General features: G+C 38.3%; 1 protein-coding gene across 1 annotated transcript; it reads right to left on the bottom strand.

The window, feature by feature from the left end:
- Positions 1-2,515: 2,515 nt before the first annotated feature.
- On the bottom strand, positions 2,516-21,682 carry MED17 (mediator complex subunit 17). The gene is made up of 12 exons (XM_081240882.1): positions 21,200-21,682; positions 18,628-18,794; positions 17,874-18,093; positions 15,905-16,041; positions 15,730-15,814; positions 15,231-15,383; positions 13,363-13,493; positions 12,316-12,500; positions 9,288-9,425; positions 5,972-6,089; positions 4,350-4,509; positions 2,516-3,104 (listed from the first exon to the last, which is right to left on the bottom strand). Exons 1-12 carry the CDS (start codon positions 21,447-21,449, stop codon positions 2,893-2,895), a joined length of 1,956 nt encoding a protein of 651 aa, XP_081097008.1. The 5' UTR covers positions 21,450-21,682; the 3' UTR covers positions 2,516-2,892.
- Positions 21,683-24,873: the final 3,191 nt, after the last annotated feature.

The raw sequence follows: 24,873 nt of genomic DNA, 5'->3' as shown, positions 1-24,873 counted from the left end.
CATCTATAACTACTTCTTTGCCAAAAGGTATTATGTCCTTAGGGCACTTTGGAGGAAAAATTTGAGAAGCCCTAAGTGTAAGGGAAGTGCTCAAGCAATAACTGATAGGAATGTTCTAAAGAGGATTTCTATACTGATAGGAGAAGGGATGATGACCTCTTAGGTCCCTACATTTAAAGTCCTCCAAATGCCTTTAAAAAAGAAGACAGGGCCTAAAACAAGTAAAGAGGAATCTTAGATTTCTAGTTTTGAGATCTACTGCAAATAAGATCATTTGTGTTAACTAGCATTTACTTATATAGCAACTTTCTTTTCTTCCATACAAGCTGGCTTAAGCTGGTTGGTCTGATTAATATAGACATGTCTTTAGAGTCATCAGTGTTAAGTATAGTACTTCTGTTGTACCCAGGTTTACTAGAGGTCAAATAAGACCTTATTCTGTTACAGGTTGTCAACAAGAAAAGTAACTTGATGTGAAAAAAACATTTAAGGAAAGTAGACTGTGTGTTTTCAGTAAAGAAAGTGTGAGGAATGGAATTGCATTTAATTAAGGGAAAAGAAAGTCTGTCTTCTGGTTGTTTCTGGATGGAAAAAAATAAAGTGATGGAAATTAGAAAGTGATAAAAGGTTTGTGGAAAGTGGACCCTGAGAAAAGGGTTTTGCGCATGGTCAGGATTGACTAAGTTTAGAATAAATTTAATTGAGTAAATGAATTTTAAAAGTAAGCTGGTACAACACTTGAATTTGGGCTTTCTCTTAAAAGGACACGTTTTCTTAAAATGTTGAACTGTCTTTGCTAACAGGTTTTAAGTTCTTTGCCTTTTAAGTGATCTGTTCTGTATTTGTGTTTGAAATGTTTTATTGTCACTTTCGCTAAGTAACTATTGTCTCACAGTGACCTATGATCTTATTTGACCAAGTGTTTTAAATCCTTTTGACAAAACTTCCCAAATACCAAATTTTAATTAAAGTTCTTTTGATTTCTAGCTAACTTTGGGATACTTTAAAGGGCCCCTGAGGTATCTCAAGGAGAAGTATTTAACTAGGCTTATTTCCTATGTTAAATTAAATGTAATCAGAGGTTTAATCAAGCCTTTTAAGTCTTTTGTCATTTACAGATATTTTTGTACTCTGACACTGTTACAAAAAGTGCTTCATCATCAAGAAGATTCATAGGAAGGCTAAGTTAACAGTTACAACAGTTCTACATCAAGATGAAGGCTTCCAGCTGGTACGGACTTAAAACAAGGAGCTGTCCTGCCCTTGTGGCCCCTAGATCAGGCATCCAGAGATTTTTTACTCCCTGACAGGCAGGGTTGACGCCCCTACTCAGCCCTGAAGCAGTTGTAGAAGACAGACCGTCACCCCTCTGCTTCCCGTAAGAATATGGGAGTAAAATCTCTGAGGGGGGAATGAAACAGGAGGGAAGGGGGCCCGGCACAACCTTTAAAAGAATGACACAGCCATAGGACATGACAAAAACTGGTTAGAACTCACTAGATCCAAAATGGCAGAAGATTCGACTTCCAGTGGACCTTCAGACTCATTATACACTCATTGTAATATATTAGCATGCTAAATGACACACCCACCAGCACCATGAGTTCTGAGGCTAAGCATAAAAGGTCCAAAAGTGGGTGGTGGCCCACTTCCTGGAAATCTCCACCCCACCCCTCCCCCCCAAAACTGGAATAATCCTCCCACTCATTAACCTATGAAATTACCCAGCCCGTAAAAATTAACCATGCCATATTTCAGGGCACTCTCTTGCCTTCTGAGATGGTCCACATGTCTGAGTGTATTTCTGTCTTAATAAATCCACTTCTTAGCTATCACTTTGTCTCCAAATTCTTTCTCGACAAAGCAAGAACCTCAAATTCACTGGGAACATTATTAAGTGAAGTTCCTCAGACATATTTTAGGACTGGAGCACTATTTCCAAGAAGTTCATGTTATTTATTCTTTGCAAAATGTATTCCATTACTCCATTTGTATTTTCCCTGGGAAAATGCAGAGAGCTAATGGAATAAGACAGGATAAATCTTTAGTTGGAAGAAGCAATCCAGGGTTGCTGGCTGAAGCTGGGGGCTGCCAGGGGCAGGGCCAGGCAGGAGCAGGTGCCTAGTGTGGCAAGGCAAATGAGGTCTTTCAAGTGGGAAAACAGACCAAGGAGGGACCTGAGGAAACACTAAAAGATACAGTCTGCCTTCCAGGCCTTCAGCTGGAACTCTCCAAGGAATTTCTCAAAGTAGTAGACCCAGGCATGCATAACAAAGACAATCAGAGGAAGAGGTACTTTATCCACTAATACAAGAGCTGGCTTTAATAGCTCTGGTAGGGACTGGAGAACAGGCTCCTTCGGCCGGAGAGTACTTTGTTGCACTTCAGGGAAAGGATCTGCTTCTCTCAACTGGAGGGAATTCCTGTAAGAAAGCTGGGTCTTAAGAGTGTTTAAAGATTCTTAAGCAATAATAGTGGAATGAGACAAGTCAATTAAAGACACAATTCACTGAGGTTGAGTTCAGAGTGTCTGGAATTTGTAACCATATGCTTTATTTGATGTCAACATCAAAGGAATATTTTAAAAAGCAAATTCAAATCCATAAGTTAGTAACAGTTCAAGTTAACTGCATTAAAAAAAAAGTATTTACATATCTCCATACTTGTATACCCTATAACTGTACATAAACTTTTGCATTTCAAAGCACTTGTCACTTATAAAGTGAAAGTTTTCAAAATGCTAGGTAAACATTTGCTAATTATGACTTTTTAAAAACAATACTCCTTTGGAAGATTCCTCTTCCTTGTGCTTATAGTTGATCTGCAAACATTTCTCAAAGTTTCTGGAAACTTCTCTGGAAAAAAATATCTGGAAACTGGTCTGGAAGAAAATCATAGTAGACAAGGGCTAAGTGCAGACATAAGCAGCTCCATTTTGTAAACAAAGTTCCGGCCTTCCATTTTATTCCACTGAACTTCTTTGAACGGTCCACGAAGATGATTCCATTTGCTATCTTGTAAAACATCACTTTTTGGAAGGTCTTTACACTGGTTACGGGGAAACTGAACCATTATCTTGCTGCCACTTTCAGGGCCATTACGAACTGTGGAACAAAACCAGAAGTTCCATATACTCATTTTCCAAGCTAGAGACAACAAAGATCACACAACTTCATTTTCATGAGTATAAAAACCTTGTTTGTCTATCAACTTGAAAGTGCTTATTTAAAAGTGCTTTTCAGGTTCAATATGCTAAAATAAAATTTACTAATTTATAGATACTAGGCTGGTATAAATATTCATGAATTACCATTTGTACTATAAAAATGTGGCAAGATGAATGTTGGTTTAGGAAAGTCAAATGTCCTATACATTTTCAGAACATCATTATCTTTTTCTAAAATACTTGACAACCCAATATTTCAATGACTTGGTTAATATATACCTACTATGTGATAAAGTCAAATGTTCAAAATCAGAACTGGAAAGGATGGAGGAAAGATTATTCCAAATATGAACTTTAGGTTTTAATGAGGCTTTATAACCCAGGAAAGAAGAAAAGAAATTATGAATAAGGGCCTAGCAATGATCAAGCCTGCAGATTCACAAGCTCTGATCCTGTGGGGAAGAATTTCTAATTATCCACTCTTTCAAATATTTAAAGCAGGTATTAGAAAAGATCACACTGAAACCATATATAATTTTCAACTAGACAGTATGTATACATGCCTATCAAAGTGCCCCACGCATATTAGGTGCTTCATAAAACATCTCTCTGTTCCATCCTTTGACCATCTTTAGGATCAAATATTATTCTTGCATATTTGCAGCAGTATAGGTATTTTATCTATGTATCTATGTATCTATGTTATCTACTTTTGGCCATGTGGCTTGTGGGATTTTAGTTCCCTGACCACGGATTGAACCTGGGTCCATGGCAGTGAAACCATGGAGTGAAAGCACCGAGTCCTAACCACTGGACTGCCAGGTTACTCCCCAGCAGTGTATTTTTAAAAAGCATTTATCCATTAAAAGTTTTGAACTGCAGGAGCAACAACAATGCTGATGGCATTTTTCAGATAATCTCTTAGGAAAATGTGTTGCCAAGCAAGACATTTTTTATAACTACTAGAAAGAGAAGTAATAACCTGTTGCTCTGAATAACACCTATGATGAGATAAATGCTCAGTATAATTACTGCATGAACTCACCTACTGCAGAGATAAATTACTATTAAGTATAGTAACTATTAAAGCTAATAAATTACTATTAAGTATAGTAACCATTAAAGCTAAATGTTAAGGCCAAACTCCCAAAGGTCTCTTCACATTCAGAGAAGCAGAAAGTACCTGAAATAGCATAGTCACCATTCGGGGAGGCCACTGTTATGGCAGAGGCATTGCCAATGCTCTCTATGGGTCCAAGGCCCACATGATTACTGAAGCTCAGGACCTGCCAGCCCATAACCTTGGCTAGCTGCTGAACTGCATGCACCTGATGCTGTGACATCTGTGAATGAAAAAGGAAACTTCACTGACAATCAGCATGGGTATTTACTTTGCAGTTGACTTGACATCGTGACTGTAAAATAAACTTCCGTTGGGGTTTTCAGTGCCTAGCCCAGGAACCCTATCTTATGTTTGAGGAATCCTCCTGTGTGACCACTGAGGGAAGCAAACAGCACCCCACCTTCTACTGCAGAAGCTAACATAGCCTGATACTCACTTTCCTGTCCACTGGCAGCTGGAAGACAGGCATACGACCTGAACTTGGCCAACTGGAACCTCCCACCTGGATCAGTGATTATGAAGCAACATTTAAGTAGTAGCAGGGTGTGTAGCTGAGTATCTTCCATTAACCCCCTCAAGGCCACTCTCCACCCTGCTCTGTCCTGGGAGGCTGATCCATACGGTTACACTACCAGCTTTTATAACTAGGTCCTTGGTAAACAGACACTCCCGAAATTATCCTGAATGTGCCACTTATTTCTGGTTAAGACCCCGACTGATACATGGGGCAATTCAGAGTGCATTCTGTCCCAGTGATGAAGGCAGTAGTGCTGGGATGGCATCAGTAGTGCCATTGCCCTGGCTGTGGTTCTACCTAGCTTCCTTTGATCCTGATCCATTTGCAAGTCTTATTCTCTAGACTTCTCATCAATTCCAGAAGCTATCCCATAGGCTTTCAACATGTTTCTGCGTGTATGTGTAAGCCAACCGAAGCCATTTTAGGTGCAATCAACCAAGAGCTGCCATACCTCATGAATGCATTTTATTTCCTTGGTTCCACATAAGCAATCAGTATAAAAGATTATTGCTTCTAGGATGGAGAGTGTCAGTATTTTCAAAAAATTTTATGTGGAACATAAATGTGTTTTATGTGAAAGATTCATTAGCATTTCAAAACCTACGCTTTCTCCCATAACTCATATTTCAATGGACCATCATAACTCCATGAAGAAGGTAGGAAAAATACTGTTCTTACTTTACAGACGAAGAAAAGAAAGGTCCAGAAATTTGTCCACTGTCACAAAGAAGGTTTGTGACAGCACTCTCCGTACTGTCCCTTAATAAGAGGAACTCTTGCTTAGGGCTCAAGAGGAAAGCATTCCATTTATCATTATGGAGAATGGACACTATAGCTTCGTATCTGATCTCCCTTTCTGTTTTTTTTGGGTAATTCTAAACTTTCACGTGGTCCTGGAGGGGTGGTATATCTTGGCTAACACGAGAAATGAAAAAAGTCCAATAATCTCAGAACTGGTCCTGCATCTTAAATACAAACTAAGAGTAGAAACAAATCTAGGATAGTTTGTCAACACTTTCAATTAGCCTGTAGGTTGTAAAATGTGCACTAGACATTAGGTGGCAGGAAAAGATGGCTTTTTAAAAATAACTGTACTTCTTCCCCACTTTGTTCGTTCACTAGTTATGAGTGGAAGGGGCTCAAGACCTGTAGCTGCAGCTGTTACCTGAGACAGAAGGAAGTCCTGCAGCTCCTGCTCCTGATGAGACAGAGTGATGACTCTTCCATCTCTGTGTACGACTCGGATCTGCTCAACTCCAATATTCAACTGCAGCTGAATGGACCTTTAGAGACACATATACTAAAAATCAGAAATGTTGAAAATTACCTTATACAATGCCAAAAACCTTATCATCAAAAAAAAAAAAAGGATATAACAGACAGTTTTGATAACCTACACCAACACCCACGGGGGAGAGTTTTCTTAGGTTCAATGGAAACCATCAGACTCTCTCTAAACTACTGTAGGCCACTAAGCAGCAGTCTACTCAGAAGGATACGGTGGGGGAAGCACGGCTTGCCAGCAGGCCAACACCACTTGCTCCTCTTCTACGGCAGGCCTTTCAGCTGTCAACACTGCAGCAATACACCTTTGCTGCAATGAAATGAGATCCACATTGAGAATACATGGGACCTGCCCTGACTTAACAACCTGGTTCCTCACAGGAGCCACGCACCCTTAACAGCTCCACAGGCATGGTTTCCAGGGTGCCCACCAGAGACACTGCCCACTGTTAGAAGTCACACCATCCTGGGAAATCCAAAGCCGTCCCCATCAGGGGTTTATAATTTCTCCCAGTCCAGAACCATTTTACCAATCTGGGATCATTTTTGCTATAAGCAGTGTTGTCTAGTAACACACATGGCATCTTTCCTTATCAAGTTACTAGGAGACTAGAGCGAGAGTTAACCAAAGGTCAAATTCTCATACAGAAAGGAAAATAGGGTTTGTTAACTTCACCCTCTCCTGAAATAATCAGCAAACAAGTCAAAATACGTACGCTCTATTAACTAAGCTTAGGTCAAACAAAGAAACTCATAAAAGAGCCAATGAATATATACGCAGATCACAAAACTCTTCCAAACTAATTTATAAATATTTAGCATATGACATGTACATGAAACACAAAACTCTCCAAATCAAATAATCTAGCTGAACAAATGTGGAAAAAAATAGCATTATTTCTTTCCACATTTGATAGTACCTCTTTTTTCCTAACTTTGTTTTACAGCAAATATTTAAGAATAAAGCATTTTGGCAACTACCTATATAAAACTGTAATTTTGATGAACTTTACATATTTCTTTCCAAGAAAAAACACAAAATTCAGAAGGCTTAAAGGAAAAGACTTATAAATCTAACGAAATTTTTAAATTCTCCTTTTTTAAACAAAGGTGTGAGGGAAGAGGAATTTGTAACCACTTTGAAAAGCAAATTGGTAACATTAATCAAAAATTTAAATGTCCTTATCTTTTGACACAGCAGTTACACTTGGAGGAGTTTATCCTATAGATATGCTTACATATGTACAAATTATTTTGCTGGCGTCCAACTAAAATGTTCAACAATAGAAAGTTGGGGAGCTTTAAGAAAGAGAATTACTTGCAATTTCAAATAGCATAAGATGACCCCACCAGTTATAGAAGATGGGGAAAAGGACATTCTATACTTCCTTCTACTTCCTCTCCTGTCCTGATTCTATCAAGGCTACATTATCACAAACCTTTCTTCACAGAACTTTAGAACATTTACACTGGATTCTATAACCATAATCCCACAGTTGTTTGGTCTTAGTTCTAGATGTAAATAATTCAATGCTGCTCAATTTTTTCTTTTCCTCTCCTTTGTGCTCACTCTCTAAGTTTTTATTATGGAAAATTTTAAACACACACAAAAGTATAGTATAAGCCGATGACCCTGTCACCTAGCCTTAACAGTTAAAAACATACACTAACTTTGTTTCACATATTCAACACTTCCTCTCCCACCACACCCCCGAGCCACCCCAATTATTTCATTATTTCTTTAGGTAGAGGGGGAAGAAAGCCATGATCCACTCCACCAATCTTTTCCAAGAAGTTTCAAGACTGATTTCCTTTGCATTGTATACTCTTTTACCTTCTCTATTTGATCTTTAAATCCTGTTCGTTTACTATTTTTCATTTTTATAAAAAAAGAGAATTAAAACATCCCTATTAAAATATAGTGTTATTATTATATTACACATTATTATAGTATATATTATTATATTCCCCTACTCCTGAGGGTGGTGATGGTTTCCAGTTGTGTTTTGCTCACTGAGAGACCACTGTGGCTAGTTACGTCTGCCTGAAATAAAGCAACTAAAGCTTGGAAAATAAAACATACAGACCCTGATAAACATACTCACTCTCTCAGACTGACCTGGAGGAGGGGACTCAGCTCCATCTTTCTAGTTGTTAATTTTCAAAGAGGCTGAAATGGAAGCCCAAAATGTCTTTCATGGCCACCAGCTAATTATATTAATGTGTTCCTCCCCACTGCCCATAGTTTTACTGATATAATTGACAATGTCATTGTATTCGTTTAAGGTGTACAACATAATGGTTTGATATTTGTATATATGGCAAAATGATCACCACCGTAAGTTTTTTTAGCATCCATCACCTTACATAGTTACCCATTTTCTTTTTCTTGTGATTAGAACTTTTAAGATTACTCTTTTATCAACTTCCAAATATACAATAGAGTATTATTAACTATAGGTTCCATGCTGTACATTACTTCCCCAGAACTAATTTTATAACTGGAATTTTGTACCTTTTGACCACCTTCACCAACTCCCCACCACTACAACCACCAATCTACTATCTGTATATTAACTTGTGATTTATGAATATAAATCAAGTAGACTGCTCCTCCAGGAATGCTGGGGACAAAAGTCACTAAGGACATAATCATGAACTGGATTAGACACAGGAGTTGTTTTAGGCACACTATGGAAAGGACAGGCTCTAATATAAACAGCCCTCCTCACCTCAAATACCCCAGAGTGGCCACAGCCTCTAGGCAAGAACTGAAGTGGACAGGAGTCTGAGGAAGCGTGGCAGCTTTCCACTCAAAGCTGGGGTTCCTTCTTTACCACAGCTCAAATATGTGACATTTACCTAACAGAGACTATTTTAGACATTCTTACCTCTGTTTTTTTTTGGTTTGTTTTTTTGCTGTGTATTTTGGCCGCACCACGCGGCATGTGGGATCTTAGTTCCCCAACCAGGGATAGAATCAATGCCCCCTGCAATGGAAGAGCGGACTCTTAACCACTGGACCGCTAGGGAAGTCCTTACCTTTCATTCTTAAAAACACTCTACAGCTGACATAATTTACTGGAATGTTATGCCACCCTAGCAAATAAAAACCAAAATCTTGATATAATCACTCAGCAAACATCAATACATAAAGAGCAACTTAACGTATTAAACAACTTCTTTTTGATACTTACTTGCATATTTGTTCATAGCCTTGTGATGTGATTAAGACTTTCACACTAGATTCATAAACATCATTAATATTTGACCAATGAGCCTGTATCTGAGGATCTTCAATGCGACTTGCTAAGCTGTCAATGGTTGCAGCAGTTCTTTTAAAGAAAATAAGTTAAAATTTTTATAAAGTTACCATATAAAATAATAAGATGATAAATCACTTATCAGTTTTATGGTTATTTGAAAAACAGATGACTACTTTTTGAAAATACCATCATCTGAAAAGCAAAGATTTGAAAGAAAGGTCAGATGTAGCTCTGATGTGCTGGTTCTCAGTTTCACATCACGGCACATTCTCATGCCACGTTGATTTCCTTTTAACTCCATTTGTTTTCTGCCACTCAGAAAATCTTACCAGAACACAAGTGAGAAGGATACTTCCAGGGTACTAACCTCAGCTCTGTAAAGAATATAAATTACTCATAAATATCAGTACTTGATCCCCGGTAACAAGTGACTTGGGACATACCCGCACCTGGAATTATAATTCCATTACTGTCATGGAATTATAATCATTTTCAAGAGAACCTAGAGAGACTTATTGCACAATTAAAACCTATACTCCAAGAAAGATAAATATGGTAAGCATAAATGAAAAATAAGACCCATCAAGTGATAAAGGATAAATATGGTAAGTATAAATGAAAAATAAGATCCATCCAGTGATAATTATGTACCAACTACTATAATAAGTGCTTTCATGAATTATTTTAACCTTGCTAACGATAGTAGACACTACTATTATTACCTCCATTTTTCAGAAGGAACAAAAGCAGTTTAGCAATGTTTAGTAACTTGCCCAAAGTTTGTAACTGTTTGGGGCACAAAACCTGGAAGTCAAACTCCAGAGCCAATAATCTTTCCTTTATATTTTATACACACTAATGAAAAGCCACTGCCTAGAACCAAAGCATAAATTATGTAAGTTAACCAAATTACTGAGATCCTCAGTTTCTAAAATTTGATTCTAGCACTTTACTGGAAAGAGAAGGAAAAGCCAGGAGGAAATGGAAGAAATGAGAATAGCCACTGAGGACAAGGGGTTTTTACACCAACAGGCTTGGGCTTTGCTCTTTTATCCTGCTTCTGCTCTAGTAGTGGTTTCTTTCAATCCATTTTTAACTTTACCTTCTTTTGCTGTGATTTGTTTCCCTGGCAGTGCTTCAAAAATTTTTACAGCAGATAAATACGTATGTGAGAGGTTTGATCTCAGTATTATATCTATCAACAAACTGGGAATAAAAAAGTATCTAGCAATTGAGAATTGTTAAAAGAAATTATGGATTAGTCACACAATGGGCTATTACATAGCTATTAAAATCTCTGAAGGCACGGTATAAAACTTTATGATACCAGATTTATTAAAAAATAAAAAAGATACACATGCCCTGACACATATACTGTTGACCCATGAACAATGGGTTTGAAATGCACCTGTCCACTTATAAGAGAATTTTTTTCACTAAATAATTACTACAACACTGCACAATCTTTGGTTGGTTGAATCCACGAATGCAAAACCTGGGAAAAGGAGGAATTGCTTATTTGGTGGCCGACTGTAAGTTCAACTGTACAGAGAGGGTCGCACCCCTAACCACCGTGTTGCTCAAGGCTCAAATGTATGTAAAAATATAGGAACATGTTAATTGTATGGAATTATACAGATGGGTTGATACATTTGGAACATTATTTCTATATCTAAGGGGAGAAAAGGGATTGTTTTTAAAACTTTGCTGCTTCCAAGATTACAACTACTATTCAGAAATTTATAAGCATTCTAAAGATAACTTTTTCCATGCCCTTCATTTATTTCGGGGAATATTTAACTTTACGGTTAATCAGAAATTTGCAAGATTAACAATATACTCAAATTAATAGCTTTTATAATGAAAAGTAACAACAATAATCTAACATATAATATTCTGTTTAAAAGGAACTTCTGTATATATTATTCAATTTGACCCTAAGACCAGACTCCTATACCCCCAGTTGACAGAGAAATAGAGGGCCACAGATATTAACTAACTTGCCCAAAGTTACTTAGCAAGTCATTGAGCCCTGGCTAAACGCATCTTTTACCCTAAACTCCTTACTCCTTTCACTGTATCATGCTGTTGTCTCTAACATGTCTTCCTAATTCATTTTACTAAAAGTTTCCATTCTGAGACCAAAGACTAATATGCTAATAAAACCATGACTGTATTAACAGGAAAAAATCAAAAATCAAAAATAAAATGTCATTTCCAAAAACAGTGTCCCCACGCCTGTTGAGTACCACCAAGGTGCAATCATGAATGAAGGAGAAACAGACCTCTTCACTAAGAGCCAATAATAAAATAGAAGAGCACCCTTTAGCATTTGGAAGTGATACATTCATTTGGGTCCAATCATGCAAGTTTTTTTTTTGTAAATGATGTGTATGGAAGAAAGAAAATGAGCTTTGGGGTTACATAAACGTGGGCATAAATCCTGATTTTGTTAACTTTTTAGCTGTGTAACCTTCAGCATGTTGCACAACTTCATTAAACCCCAATCTTCTCATCAGTAGAAATGGGTTAACATGATCTGCCCCAGAGCTAAGGATTAAATAAGTCAACATATAGGAAATTGCCTTCCAAAGTCCTAAAATGTGTGACAACCAAAAAATAGGGAAAGCTTCAAAAAAGGTTTAAATCAGTTCAGGAAGAGTATCTCATGGATGGGTTACTGAAGAAAGTTTGGTGTCCCACAGCAGGTTCCCAGTCAGTCGTCTTTGGAAACTTTAGTGCCAGTGTTAGAAACAATATATTAAGTTACATGGGCAATGGCGCTAAGTCTTCCCCAAACTTGACAGGACCATCTACGACCATAATCTCTTCTACCATAGCCACTTCCATCTCCCCGGAAAAAAAAATAAAGCATGCCAAAAATAATGTAACTAATAAAGATAACTAACAAAGGAAAAAGGACTGCAGTTTCAAAGAAAAATAGTAACTCTGTCCTTACCTACTCCTCAGAAATATATGTTTTGCTTGTTTAATTATTTTTTCCAGGAGCCCTTCACTTGACTGTATTGAATTAATTTCATTTTTATCAAAAGCTTGAGGACCCGAAAGTCTCATTCTCTTGTGGCCGAAAGGTGCACTTGCTGGATGCGGCATCATGATGGAACTCAAGGTCTGTTTATGAAACTGTAACAAGAACAGCCATTTTAAACAGCCAATACCCACATATTAACTACACAATGTTCGATCAAAACATGGCTCACATTTTGGAAACATGAAAGCAATAGATCTGAACCACATATAAAGGCAGTCTTGGCACACAGATAAATGTTAACATCTACTAGGCCACATTTAATGTGAGTTTGTAAAGAGAAGGGCCCCTCTCAAGCTGCTGTTTTTATTTAAAAATTTTTAAAGTAGAAAAACAAATATTCTTTAATAAGTCCCACTGACAGAAAACATGAAATCAATAGATAATTATTCCACCATCCCCTAGATTAGAGGTTCCCAAACCTGGTTACAACAGAACCATCTGAGGAACACAAAAAAATACTGATTCCTGCACCACCACAAATGACTGAACCAGATTTTGGGGTGAGGCAGAGAAGGCTGGAATATGTACTTCTATTAAAAGATTTTCAGGGTAGTCTTTTGAAATTACCCTAAACTGTGAACCAGCACACTGGAAACATAGTTCTAGATGATGTGTAAGTAGAATACATCCTGAAATAACTCAAGTAATCCTTTTCACGGGCTCTGGCAAGATATTTTCCCTGATTCCCCAATCAGAATACCCTCTAGCGTGCATTTCTTACACCTCTCTATAAAACTTGTGGTGTATTTCTGCCACTAGAAGCTATGCTTGGAGATAGAGACTGTATTCTGATTATCTCTGTATTCCCTGAGCCCATAGCAAGGATCTTTCACAGCACAGCTAGTGAATGTCATCGCTACATGAATAATGAGGACTCAGCAGAGGGGAGTGTGTGTACATTCACTGCTGTGGATACTCTTACCACAATGCAAGGAAAAACATTTACTTCATTACCTCTCTAATCAGTAGATGCAAATTATGCTCTAGGACATAAAGATGGTCCTCTGGACTTTGCTTCTCGGTAGCAGATTTTTGGGATTTCTTATCATTTGAAGAATGGCACAAAGAAATAGATAACTGCAAGCCTATTTATAAAAATAAGTAGGACAGATATAAATAACCTATAATATGGAAAGGCACAAACTGTTTTCCTAAAGTATAATCACAGCCCATTCTCAAAACATACATCCTGAACTTTAAGAGGAGGCTTTCGTGATCAACATTTTTACACCAAAATGACTACTCACGAATATAATAAACTACCATATATTTTAACAATTCAAATTCTGTTCACCTACAATGTGGCTGCTGACCCTGAGCTGTGGCTAAAGACAGGTGAACAGAAACTATATGTTAATTTATTTCTTCTAGATTTTAAATTAAAAACAAAACAAAACACAGAGTTAACATCTGGTCTTACTGACTAGAAGACAGATATCGTTCCCTGTTCCCATGAGAATCAGGATGAAATTTTTCACTCCTAATACCTATTCCCTTGAGAAGATCTAAGAAGATGCTCAGAATTTAAGGAAAAACAAGTGCAGCTAATTACAAATGGATCTCTAGGTAAGTCTAACTGCTTTTGAATAATATTTTAAATTCAATCTCCACAAATTTAGGAATATTATGGATATTTAATTAGGCATTTTCTAAACAGAAACACTAATTGGAAAACATACATGCACCCCAATGTTCATAGCAGCATTATTTACCATTGCCAAGATATGGAAGCAAAGTTAAGTGTCCATCAACAGATGAATGGCTAAAGAAAATTTGGTGTATATATATACAATGGAATACTACTTAGCCATAAAAAAAAGAATGAAACTTTTGTCTTTTGCAACATGGGTGGAGTTTGAGAGTATTATGTTAAGTGAAATTAGTCACAGAAAGACAAACACTGTATATCACTTATATATGGAATCTAAAAAATAAAACAAACTAGTGAATATAACAAAAAATAAACAGACATACAGATAGAGAGAACCTAGTGGTTACTAGTGGGAAGGAGGCAGGAGGGGCAATGTAGGGACAGGGGATTAAGAGGTACAAACCACTATATATAAAATAAATAAGTTACAAGGGTATATTGTACAACACAGGGAATATAGCCAATATTTTATAACAACTATCAATGGAATATAACCTTTAAAAATTGTGAATCACTATGTTGTACACCTGAAACTTATATAATATTATACATTAACTATACCTCAATAAAAAAAATAAAAAATAGGGACTTCCCTGGTGGCAAAGACTCCATGCTCCCAATGCCAGGGGCCTGGGTTCGATCCCTGGTCAGGGAACTAGATCTCACATGCATTCCTCAACTAAGAGTTCGCATGCCACAATTAAGCCGCAACTGAGGAGCCCGCCTGCTGCAACTAAGACCCAGTGCAAACAACCAAATAAAAAAATAATAAATAAAATATCTTAAAAAATAAATAATTAAAATTAAAAAAAAAAAAACCTAAGCATTTTCTAATTGACATCTCATTTAGACAATAAGACAGGATCCCTGAGAAATCTTCCACAAATGGTGCTGGCATAGACACCTCAAAGCAATTGTTACTGAATAACAGCCTTGCTAGGACAAACTTTAACATATATTGTTTAAAGCCCAGGAGTGACACTACTGAGGACCCAGAACAGAGTCAGCAGTGCAGACTGTGCTGCATACTTCACTGGCTGTTATTACGGACCGCACACTACCTCTTTGCTCTAACTGTTCCTTCAGCACACCTAAATAGCTACCTGCTTTGTCCTGTTCCCCAAACCACAAAGTCCTAATTATAAATCTCAAAAGGGTAGGCTGCACTTACTTGGAAAGGGCTGAGAGATAATCTGGTTTTTCACCACAATGTGAGGGATCTGTGATTTAATTTGAACAGCTTCCCGAGAGAGCTGTGCAAAAATTTCTTTACATAAGAGAACATTTTGTGCTGCTTCTAATTTCGTCTGCCAATGTGGGGAACCTGAAAGACAGGGGACATACGTATATATTAATTAACTAATTATATTAGGTATTAACTAGCTTAAATGATGATCTGGATACATATGACAAAAGTTTAGAAAACAGTGCATTATGGCATATAAAACATTTTACTTCTTTTACACAGAGAAAACTGGTAAATAAGTTCAATCTTTAAAAAAAGATCACACAGCTATTCACTAATGGTTAATTAACAAATTATAAATACTTACATTTCCAACTGCTCTTATTCCTAAGTACCTATTTTTCCTATCTACGTTTATCTTCAGTTCATTTGTAAATATAAGCTTAGATAAGACCAGAAGTTAGAGGACAGAACATAACTATACCTGGTTTGGATTTAGGCAAAGGTCGTTTGAAGAGGTTAACTGTGCCAAGATCACCTATGTCTGGAGCCTGTTTTTGAATTGAAACCTATGTGACAATAATAACATGAAAAAATGTTAGCAAATTAGCTTCTGGGCTACTAGCAAGAAATTACTTGAAAAATACTTTGACAAATACCTTGATATATGCAGAGCCCTCTAAATCACTAGGAATCTGGACATCAAGGGGACAGTAATCTTCAGGTATTTTCTTGTCCAGATCAATATCTGTATTCTTTATTACTTCAAATGTACCATGATGGGGAAACAGAGATCCTAAAGGCGTATTAAAAATAGCAAAATCAAAACCAGTTAACATGTTAATTTAACGCAAATTATTAAGTGTATAATAATATTTCACATACACATCACTGAAGCATAAATTAAATTCCTATGAAAAACGTGTGTTTTGGGGGAAGGGAGAGTCGTGGTAAACAAAAGTAAGTAAGGAAGCAGGAAAAAAGAGTTATTTACCTTAAAAAAATAACATGCCTTAGTCTAATGGTATCACAATAATATGAACTCTACAGGCCATCCAAACTGTTTTATTCAAATGGAGTTTTGACAAAATGAATATAATTCTAGAAAATACTTCCATAAATTTAAACTTTGGAGATTAAAAACTTCTGGAGCTCAGTCTCTGTAATAAGGTTGCAATTAAAGGGTTCTGAATTCAGTAAGAGAAGGACAAAAGGAAAGTGTATATACCACCGTTTTTCAACCAATTCATAGACTTTCATGTGATGTCTTTTTATGTAGTGGGTAAGTTTGGGATAGTTGTTTTGGGCTGCTGAATTACCGGAGGAGTGGGTAGATAAATGTAACTGCTGTTTTATAACAAGGGAAGATGTTCAAGATTTTCTTGCAATTAAAAACAGAATGTAATCAAATCCTTTTATAACACAGGTGACTATCCCATAGAGAGAAATTAGGTAAAGTTCTTGCACATAATTATTTGTTGGGAAGAGATTACAGTGTTCAAAGCCAGAAAGCACTGCTTCCACAGACTACCTATTAAAATGTAAAAATGTCTTTGTCATCTCGAATTCATCTTTGTGATAGAACTTTACCTTCAGAATTCAAAATTTCCCAATTCACATCAACGCTAAGGCATGTAGGTCCTCCAGTACTTAACTACTTCAATTTACCTTCCTTTAACTTTGGGATAATGATGGCTTGCTCTGACAAATGAATCCTTTTAAAATATCACTCTACTATTGTCACCCCAGTGATCACAGCCAGGGCTCCTTGCTTTTTTATCCCTTGACATTCAAAGTTTTTACCCTATTGAGCTGTGACTCATAAACTTTTACTGTATCCTCTAAATATACTTCAGCAGCTTAAAGACAGTACCATAATTACCTCGGAAAACCTGCTATTATATATCATAGCTCAACAACAAAGAATTTATACCAAAAGATGTGAATTCAAGATATTAAACTCTGATATACTTCAACAAAGTATATTCCTTAAGTTAGTGTTGCAACCTCGGCTGAATGGAAAAAGGAAGGCGAAGTGTTTTCACCACTGTTTCTCTTCACCCAGGATATGAAAACAGCTTAGCAGACTTTAGGGAGAAAAACAGAATAAGGAAGAATAGAGAAGTTTCTTTTCTCCATTTATGCCCAGTTTTTGAGGGTTACTGGTAAGCCTGTGATTGAGGACTCTAACCCTACCTCCTTATTTCTGACTAAAATGCAATTATGGTTCAGGGTGTATGAGCACATAAACCCTATCTCTGAACTTTCAATTAAATGTATCTAAAATGTTTTCAAATTGAATATAAACTATTTATACATATATTTACATAGGTCGTGATAAGGGTAATTTTAGCTTTCTCAGGCTTATGGGCACAGAAATTAAAACTTCAAAATGTAACATGTAACTGAGAAATAATATTATTACCGAAGAATATGTGGGAGTTCCCTGGCAGTCCAGTGGTTAGGACTTGGCACTTTCACTGCCAAGGGCCCAGGTTCAATCCCTGATCCGGGAACTATGATCCCGCAAGCCGTGCGGTGTGGCCCCCCCTTCCCACCCAAAAAGGTAACATTACAACCTATCATTTATAGTTTCTGAAAAACTATATTTTAAACAATAAGCTATACCTGCACTTCTGTAGCTCAGATCTCCAAGAATTTTATCTCCAACTTTTCTAAGTTTCCAGTGTTGCCTCAGTCTCAAAAGCTCAGAGTTGAAGTCTCTTTGTAGCTTATTTTCTTGGTTTTCAGTGACTGATTTAGTCAGTCTTTCTGCCCCCTTCAGTAGGATTTGTGCTGCTCCCGCAAGTGACTTCTTTTTAGATATCAACTGCAACGTCTGAGGATTCTATCAAAAACAATCCAAAAGTGTAGCTCAGAATTATTTTTTAAATGATTTTAAAATGATGCACTTTTCTCAACAATAAAATACCTACACAAGGGAAAATTTAAAAATTAAAGAAAAGCATGGAGAAGGGCGAAAAGCACATATAATAATGTTTTTTTTTTTAAAAAAAATAACCACAACCTATTTCTTTGGTCAACTCAAATAAAGATTTGTGTTAAATCAAATCACCACAGTGGACTATAAATCAGAACTCAACACTGCATCAACCTGGCCCAGCCTAGGTTAGGTTCCACTCTCTGTACTGCCATTCCTCCCCTATGTATGCCACTCTCTCCCCCACCCACACGTACACCCTTTCGAGGCACTCAGTACACTTCAGATCAAAGTCCATAACTGGAAAACTGATGAGAAATCAAAATCTATGTATTATATATACACATATAAATATCCACAATCACTACCAATTCATGTAGACATACTTCCAAAAAGCCAAGTTTAAAACGACACCATTATTCAATCAAATCCCACAAATACCTGTTTTGGAGGAAGTGCATCCTGAGAGACGGGATCAAGAGTCATAAATTTTTTATCCCTAACAATACTGAGAACATCATAGAGAACACACATCTCTGTCAGGGCACTTCTCAAATTGTTCCTCACTGAATCCCAAGGCCAGAGGGAAGGCTGAAATTTCACCAACCCTAAAAAGAGAAAGAAAAAAAGAGAAATACACAGGTATTAGTTATAGAAAGCTCATTCAGAGGTTTAAAAGTACTAAAAGAAGAAATAATGAATTCTATTTTAAATTGTTCCCTCTTTTATCCCATTCTCTCCACCCTTTCTTGAATCTTGGTTAACATTTAAGTTAGTATTCCTACAATGTCAAAACAAGTATGATATCGAATTCCCTAAGTTAATGCTAACATTACAACATGATAGGCTTTCAAACAACTTTTAAAATTTATGCAAGCCTTCTTAATAACCTTTTTTTCTTCCAGCTTTCAAAACCTGAACAAGTAATTGTAGAGAATTTCCAATACACAGAAAAGTACAAAAATAAAAATGACCTATAATGGCAGCATTCAGATAGTTAACACTATTAACACATCTTCCAACCTCTTAATCACTTTTAAAAATTATATTTCATGAATACAGACTCATTGTACAGAGTTCAAACAATACAGTTATAGAGTAAAAAGTGAAAGTTTCCCTTTATTCCCCACCCCTAATTCTCTCCCCTCCTGACAGGCAGTCACCATTAACAGTTGGGGCATACTCGTCCAAATGTTCTTCTATGCATTTACATATACCCCCATTTTTCTATTGCTTGCTTCTCCCCGCCACCCCACCAAGCTAATATGTCCTAGAGACACTTCCAGATCTACTTCATTCTTTTAACACTGTATGATATTCTGGAACACAGATGTACAGTAAGTTTACTCATTTCTGTTTAATGGACATGGAGATTGGTTGCAACAACGCTAGCAGTGGTAAACATCTTGAACACACATCTGTGTATATGTCAACTTTTTCTGTAGGTTAAATCATTAGCTATGATACTAGTGGTTCAAAAGAGATACACACTGGCAGTTCCCTGGTGGCCTAATGGTTCAGATTCCGGCTTTCACTACCGTGGGCCGGGTTCAATCCCTGGTCAGGGAACTGAGATCCCACAAGCCGTGAGGTGTGGCCAAAAACAAACAAAAACAAGCAAACAAACAAAAGAGATGAACATTTAAAGATTCTGATACATACTGAACTGCCGAACTGTCACCCAAAAAGGCTCTAAAAATTCACATTCCCAACATGAGATATTAACGATCTTTTTAAATTGCTACTAATCTTATGCATGAAAATAGTGTCTTAATGATATTTTCATTTGCTTCTCCCTACTAGTGAGATCTGAAGTCTTTCCTCTGTGAGCAAACTGTTTATATCTTTGGCCTATTTTTCCAATGAATTGTCTTTTTCTTTTCAGTTTCAAGGGACTCTTTGAACATAAGGGGTATCAACCGCTTGTGTGTCATATGTGTTGCATATACTTTTCCCAGTCTGTCATTTATCTTTTTACTTTGTTTATGGCACATTTTTCCATTATTATTTTAGAATTTTATGTAATTAATATACCTACTATTATACCTATCTTTTCCTTTATAACGTCTGTGTTTCCTATCTTGCTTAAGAAGATCTCTCCTAATCCCGAAGTTACATGATTATAACTTCTTCCCAACATTTTGTTTTATTCTCTTCACTTGCATTTCAATCCTTGCGGAAATATTTCTGTGTGAGGTCTGAGGTAGTATTTACCTTTTATTCCCAAACGGATCCCTAACTGTCCTAACAAGACTGGCTTGAAATGCCATCTTTAAATGCCCATTTACACAGGGTTTCTTCACATAACTAAATCAAGACCCGTTAATGTTTTTTTATTCTTGACAATAAGAATACAAAAACCACACATACTTTTTCTATAATTCTCTCCTAACTAGTTTTATTTTCTTTATAGTCCATTTACTATATAGCATCCAGAGTGATCTTTTGTAAACAAAATCATCTGTCTGCTTAAAATCCTTCAAACTTTCAGCTGTCGTTCTAATAAAAACCAAGTGCTTATCCTGGCCTACTGGCTCTACACGATTTGGCCTCTGCCTACCTCTTAGATCTTATCACATACTCCAGTCAATGCAAATCTCCTTTCAGTAGGTGTTACTATAATCATCCACCTCGCACAGGGAAACAAAGTAACTAGTCCAAGGTCACATAGCCAATACTATCACAGCCGAGATGTGAACTACAGGGCTCTTAACCAGGGTGTGCCACATTACAGACGCTCTATTAAAAACGTAAACACTTCACCAGTGACAGTGTCCCTCAAGCGCTCCCACTCAAGGAAACCTGCAGAAAAATAAGGAATATTAAGAGTCAAGCAGTGCCCTAAACTGTCCAGGTGACGAAGAGCACAATTAATGTTTCGCGTACCTACGTTCGAAGTACTTCCACGCACAGCATCTCACCTGGCGCAGGAGAGGCAGAGTGACATTACCTGGGCGGGTACCGGGACCCCCAGACCCGCCCAGCAGACTCGAGCAACAGACACGGGCCTTACCTTCCTCGTCGTCCTGGTCCGCGCTGGACCCGGCGCCCGCCCAGTCCTGCGCGTCGCCATCTGCCCCCGCCGCTTCCTCCTCCTCGGAGCCCGAACCCTGGCTGAAGTCGATCCGCTGGGCCAGACGCGCCAGATTCTGGGACATGGACAGCGGCTGCAGGTACGTCTCAGTGCCATCCAGGCCCACCTCCTGGACCTGCTTCTCGCAGGCGGACTCAATGCTGATCCGCACAGCGCGCACCCCAGACATGCTGGCGGCGTCGGCAGGACCCCAGCGCCAGCCGAAAACCGAGGGAGGAAGTATGTGCGCCCCTTTGGGGAGCCGGGAACCCGGGAACCCGGGAACCGCGCCTTGGAGGAGCTTTTGGGAAACCAAACGCTGCTCTAGAGCCGGAAACAAAGACGAGAGCGCTGAAACTTCCCCAGAATGCACTGCAGGCCCCTTCGCGCTCCCCCCTCTCCACCTCGTTGGAGTCTCGCGGAAGGAAACCGGCGGACGCGAGAACTCTGCACTTCCGGACGAGCGTTTCCGGTGAATCCCACTACGTCGTCCGGAGAAACATCCTGGTCTGTGAGAGGCGTGGCTGGCGGTGGGAGCAGAGAGTTTGGGGAGGTGGGTCCCTGATGTCCACCTCTGTTTTAAGTGTTGCTTGTTGGAAAGTGATGTTGGATAAAAGGATGAAGACGACCGAAAAGAGGTAGGGAAAAGGAGATGAATGGGCCCCTGGATCCTAGCAACGAGAGGCCCTCTGAGAATGCTGAGATTTGAGGGCTTACACCTGGGGTAGAAACAACATGTCTGAAGAGTTAGAAAATAAGGGCGTAGTTTGAGGAAAACAATGAATTGTGCTTATCACTACTTAAAATTATACTGCATAATTAGTTTGTTATCTAAACTCCCGTTAGTGGTAAACTCCATGACGGAGAGTATCTCTGACGTGTAATATGCGCATATTTCTTTCATGCCTGAGTTAAAATAATATTTATAAGATTAAGAAGCAGTGATGTGGGCGTGGGGGTGGTGGGATGAATTGGGAGATTGGGATTGACATATATACACTAATATGTATAAGATAGGTAACTAATAAGAACCTGCTGTATAAAAAAAAATAAAATTCAGAAAAAATATTAAAAAAAAAGAAGCACTGATGAGTCCCTGAGAAAGTATTTCATCAGTTGTAATTCCACAGGGGAAGATGAATTCTTTTATGATACAAAACTCTACTTAATTTAAGGAATTATGTATATCACTTATCATGAGGCTCTCCAAGTTTTGTGCTAAGGTATATTTAAGTTTTTCAACTCCTTTTTTAAGGTATTTAGGAAAATATAGTTGTCATGATGTCAGTCTCTACCTAAACAATACATGTGGGGTGTTTGTTGGGGGTGTGTGTGAATTTTCGAGGGAGGAAGCTCAACGTTGGCAAGCTCAACAGATTCTGCTGGACAGTCATGTTTGAGAACTACTGTACTTACTCTGTGCATAAGTTTGTAAAATATTTTAATACCTTATTTCAAAATTTGATTAATATTTATCTTGGGCTCTATTTGTGCCAGTCACTATGCTAAGTGTTTTAAACATATTTCTCCTTTAATCTTTATAAGGTGCTCATACTTACGCAGTTTGGCTGGGGCGTCTGCTGTCTCAGCTGGGCTTGACCTGAGGGTCAGCTGATCTAGGCTGGGCTCAGCTGGTTGGTTCTACTTCAAGTTATAGGTCTACAGGCCATTTAGAAGACTGTGCCATGTGTCTCGCATTCTTCTTGTACTAACAGGCTGGTCAGGGTATGTCCTTCTCATGGAGATGGTAGAGGTACAAGATGTAAGCCTTGCCTGCATTACTTGCCAAAAACCCAGAAGTCCCATGGCCAAACCCAAAAGTCAAGGGTGGGAGAGGGGTTACACTCAGCTTTTTCAGTTGCAGAAACTGCAGAGTTACATAGAAAGGGGTGTAGATGATGGGAGGAGCAGGGCCAACCATCAGTCACATATGGAAAATAATCCAGTTGCATTCCCTTATCTCACATCCTAAATAAAAATAAATTCCGAATGGAGTAAAGATCTAAGTGTGAAAAACAGTGAAGTCGTCTGCAGACTAAGATACACATAAGGTATATACATACCTAAGCCCTGCTTAGAGGGAAGTGTTCTATAAAAAATATTTGTCAGGGGGCTTCCCAGGTGGTGCAGTGGTTGAGAGTCCGCCTGCCGATGCAGGGGACACGGGTTCGTGCCCTGGTCCGGGAAGATCCCACATGCTGTGGAGCGGCTGGGCCCATGAGCCATGGCCGCTGAGCCTGCGTGTCCGGAGCCTGTGCTCCGCAACGGGAGAGGCCACAGCGGTGAGAGGCCCACGTACCGCAAAAAATAATAATAAATAAATAAAATATATATGTATTTGTCAGATTTTGAGGGTTCATGGAGCGCAAATCTACGAAAGGGAAGAACTGAACCCCACACCATCTTTCAGGATTGAGGAGGCAGAGATCTGCCAGGCTCTGAATTAAAATCCCAGAAGTAACACGGAGTAACAGACTCTAGGCAGAGGTGGTCTGAGTTTTATTTAAAATGCAACCGAGCCCCAACCCAGCTCCTTCTCTGATTACAACGAGCTAATCAGTCTCACACTTCATCTGCCTAGCAAAAGAAAGGTGGAAATCCTCACTGGTGAAAGATACCATCTAGCAGTATTAGTAAGGGGTAGGAAAGAGTGACTGATAAAACATAAGCAAAAACAAATAATAGGAACGTATTCATGAATGATCAAAACATTGGTGATGGAAGACAAGGACTTTAACAGATTAGTATGTTAAAAAAAAATAGAGGACTTTCCTGGTGGTCCAGTGGTTAAGGCTCCGTGCTTCCAATGCAGGGGACATGGGTTCAATCCCTGGTCAGGGAAGTTCTGCATGCTGTACGGCCAAAAAAAAAAAAAAAAAAAAAAAGGAAAATGGACAAAATAGATGAAAAGATGGGCAGTTTCAACAGAAAAATTTCAATCTATAAAAAAAATGATCAAATGTACATTCTAGACTAAAAACTAGATGCAGTTAATAACCCAAGGTTTACTAAGAGATCTGACACAGCACAGAAAAGGATTAGTGAACTCAAAGATTGGACAATGGAAAAGTCCAAAACACAGAGCAGAGTGTAAGATAATTTGGGATACACATTCAAAATTCTTACAGACATTAATTGGCTAATAAGGGAATACTGTGAATATCACCCCTTTTCTTGCTTCCTCTGGCCACAAATACCAGTTTTTCTTAGTTTTAGTGCCCTACACCCCAGACTGTAATGTAGTTCTTCACAGCTGGGGCCACCCTCCAGATGAAGCACCAAGAGGAAAGAGAGAGAAAAATGGGACCACAAGAAACCCATTTCCTGATTCCTCTGGAATCATTTTTCTCTTGGTGTTTTAGGTAACAGCTCCCCTGATACCACTGGTACAGCAGTGCAGCTCTGACTGCACTGGGACTAGCCTCCGGGCAGAGCCAAGAGATAAAAAAGAAACAAAAAAAATGGAGACTTTCACACTGGCCTGCTGAGGCTCCCTTTCCTGGTTCTCTGGCCAAAAAGAACTGTCTCTTGGGAGTTTTTGCTGTCCATGCCCATTGCGTAGTTCTGTGACCCAGACTGCCTCAGATAAAAGAGGAAAGAAAAATCAGGAAACT

Source organism: Mesoplodon bidens (assembly GCF_964165515.1).
Source record: "Mesoplodon bidens genome assembly, chromosome: 7".
NCBI lineage: Eukaryota > Metazoa > Chordata > Mammalia > Artiodactyla > Ziphiidae > Mesoplodon > Mesoplodon bidens.
Note: the sequence above shows the minus strand (reverse complement) of the source record. Positions and strands in the feature narration are given on the sequence as shown.